General features: G+C 39.1%; 1 protein-coding gene across 1 annotated transcript; it reads right to left on the reverse strand.

Annotated features, from left to right (window-relative positions):
- Positions 1-734: 734 nt before the first annotated feature.
- On the reverse strand, positions 735-1822 carry LOC110881932 (ethylene-responsive transcription factor LEP). The gene has a single exon (XM_022130059.2). The coding sequence runs from the start codon at positions 1820-1822 to the stop codon at positions 983-985; it is 840 nt and encodes a 279-aa protein (XP_021985751.1). The 3' UTR covers positions 735-982.
- Positions 1823-2822: the final 1000 nt, after the last annotated feature.

Genomic DNA, 2822 nt, shown 5'->3' on the forward strand with positions numbered 1-2822 from the left:
TTTGTGTTTTAATATCATATACGTTTTGTCCTTTAGGCCTAACCCAGTTAGTTTTTTCAGTTAAATTTGATCATGTGCTTTGCACGTGAGGGCATTTTTGTCAATTCAAAGGTTGTAGAAGCTTTGAGCTGTAACTCTACCTTTGAACTTACCTTTGAATTGACAAAAATGCCCTCATGTGCAAAGCACATGAACCAATTTAACTGAAAAAACAAACTGGGTTAGGCATAAAGGACAAAACGTGTATGATATGAAAACTTAAAACAAAAATCGTCAATTTTGAACATAAATGACAGCGCCTGAAAACAGGTATAAAGATAAAAGGACAATTCTTGAAATTCACTCTTTAAACTTAATAAAAGAATCTTGTGCTTGCTTGTTTTTATATTGAGCTTGAATTTAAGTTTAGACTGAAGTTATTGTAAGTTTGACTTGATTTAAGTTTTAACAAACTTGTTTTGGCTCACTTACACCACTATTGGTGTAATAAGCTTTTAGAAGAACTGGGTCTTGGCTCAGTGGCCACCGACACCCATTTAGTGTCTCTTGAGGCCTCCCATTACGTGGAGGTCGCGGGTTCGAATCCTGGTTACTCCAGGCTCTTCAATCCAATCAGGTTGGCAAGGGTATTTACCGCCAGGGATCGTTGTCGGGTCGTGAACTGGGAAGGGAGATCCCTTCCACGGCTAAGGATACCGTGCACCTATCCTTTTTTTTTAAACATTTAAGATTCATTAGTTTCAAGTGAGTTAAACATAAACCATGGACCAAGTACATACCAAATTAACAACACAATAGAAATACACACACTTAATTAATCAAACCAACAGTATCTCAGTCATTACATCAGTAGCATCTCTTCTCTTCTCTTCTCTTGTAGGTCACGATGATCAAAGGGATGGAGGGACGGCCCGGTTCACCGCATTCACACTCTGTGCCCATTAACAACCTTACAAGAGCCCCACAACTAAACACAAAACAATCACTGAAAGAACGGTGACGAACTAAGCGAAAACGAATCAGCAGAAGGATCCAAAACCGGTGGCATTTGCCCGAAAAGCGGGCTGTGTACATAGTCGTAACCATCGAATCCCACATACGACGAAAAGGCGGTTGGTACACCCGACTCGTTTCCAAACATAACCCCTTGATGTTGCCCTTGGGTTATATTATCATGTTCACTTCCTGAAAAGTTACCACCAGCGTTAATGCTGTCATTAATACATGCATAACTGTTATATCCATGCATTAATGAATTATCTCCATTGGAAGTTGAATATATAGCACCAGTATTCATGATCATGCTGGACGAATAATTATATTCGTCCAGTATACCAAATCCAGCAGTTGACTGACTTGACTGATAGTCAGTGTCAGTCAACTGCTGAAACTGATAATAATTACAATTATTATCTAGAACAAAAGGATGACCATCATCCTGCTTGTTTGGAAACTGTGGTGGCGATGATAGTGGCAGTGGCAGTGACAGCTGAGGTGGTAAAGTTAAAGCGGAAGAAGGGTCGTCGGGTGAGATAATGGAGGTGACGGACGACCCTGCTGGCATGTCAGAGTATACAAAGTTGGTACGAGCAAGTGAGCCGCGCATAGAGCGCGCGGCTCGGTCATAGGCAATGGCTGCTTCTTCGGCGGTGTCAAAAGTGCCGAGCCAATGCCTTTGTTTGGTTGATGGATCTCTTATCTCGGCGGCATACCGTCCCCATGGTCGCCTACGAACGCCCAAGAACTTTGGTTGTTTAGAGGTGGTACTAGTGTTTTCAGGCGATGACTTAGAGCTTTGGTTCATGATGCCAACTTGGTTCATGGCATTGGTGACAAGTGAGTAATATGGTGATTGTGGTTGCCTATTTATGATGATATTGTATGGTATTATTACCGGCAACCGGTGACACCGGCAGAATCTTGTGGAGTATATAAATTGATTATTTATAGGTGCACTTTAGTTACTTGATTAAAATAGTTTTAGTAGCTTTTGTTTTTCGAATTTTATTTTAATAATTATACAATTACTCAATATTTTTTGTTTCTGTTTTTAAAAGTATTTATCAAATGTTAGTTTTATAGAATGGAGGGCGTTGTTAATTCTATATGAAACTTAAATTCAAGAACTTAAATGCACACTTTATAGGAAAAAAAAAACTAATACTTTAACGTACGAATATATTATATAGCTCACGTATTCAATCCATTTACAATTGGAAAAGGATAACTTACTCAAACAACAAGTTGTTAAACTTTTATATTTTATAATTTATACTCATTAAAAGTTGAGACCGACAAGAAGTAAAAATTTATCAGCACTAGAAAACCTTTACGTGAGCAAATGCAATGTGGATGTATGTGACCTCGTAGACGCGGAGGAGAAAGAGAGAGAGAAGAGGGGTGACGTATGTAGATGACATACGAAAGAAGTATATTAGGGCACGCAGAGTATCGAAAAAAGTTAAAATATATTGAGTGTCGTATCCAGTGGCGGAATCAGAACGTTAACTCAGGGGTGTCCCGAATTTTTTTTTTCACCGTGCAACGGTTGCGGTTGCAACTGGTAAAAGCAAAGCTAGCTTCACTACCCGATAAACTAAAGGACAAGAACTATGTTGCCTGTTCTTGTTTGGATGAGCACTGATCAGCGTCTGGCCCTGCACTCAGGTCGACGTTCCGTTTCCTTCCAACACTCCACTGCCGCGCTTTGAAACTTCAAAAGGGTTATTAACAATAGATTCCGGATTTAATAATAAGATAAGGGTTGGGTCATTATTATATACATTACTTTTAATTAATGAACGACACATTATTTTAGTTAA

The sequence above is a fragment of the Helianthus annuus genome, chromosome 10, assembly GCF_002127325.2.
Source record: "Helianthus annuus cultivar XRQ/B chromosome 10, HanXRQr2.0-SUNRISE, whole genome shotgun sequence".
NCBI lineage: Eukaryota > Viridiplantae > Streptophyta > Magnoliopsida > Asterales > Asteraceae > Helianthus > Helianthus annuus.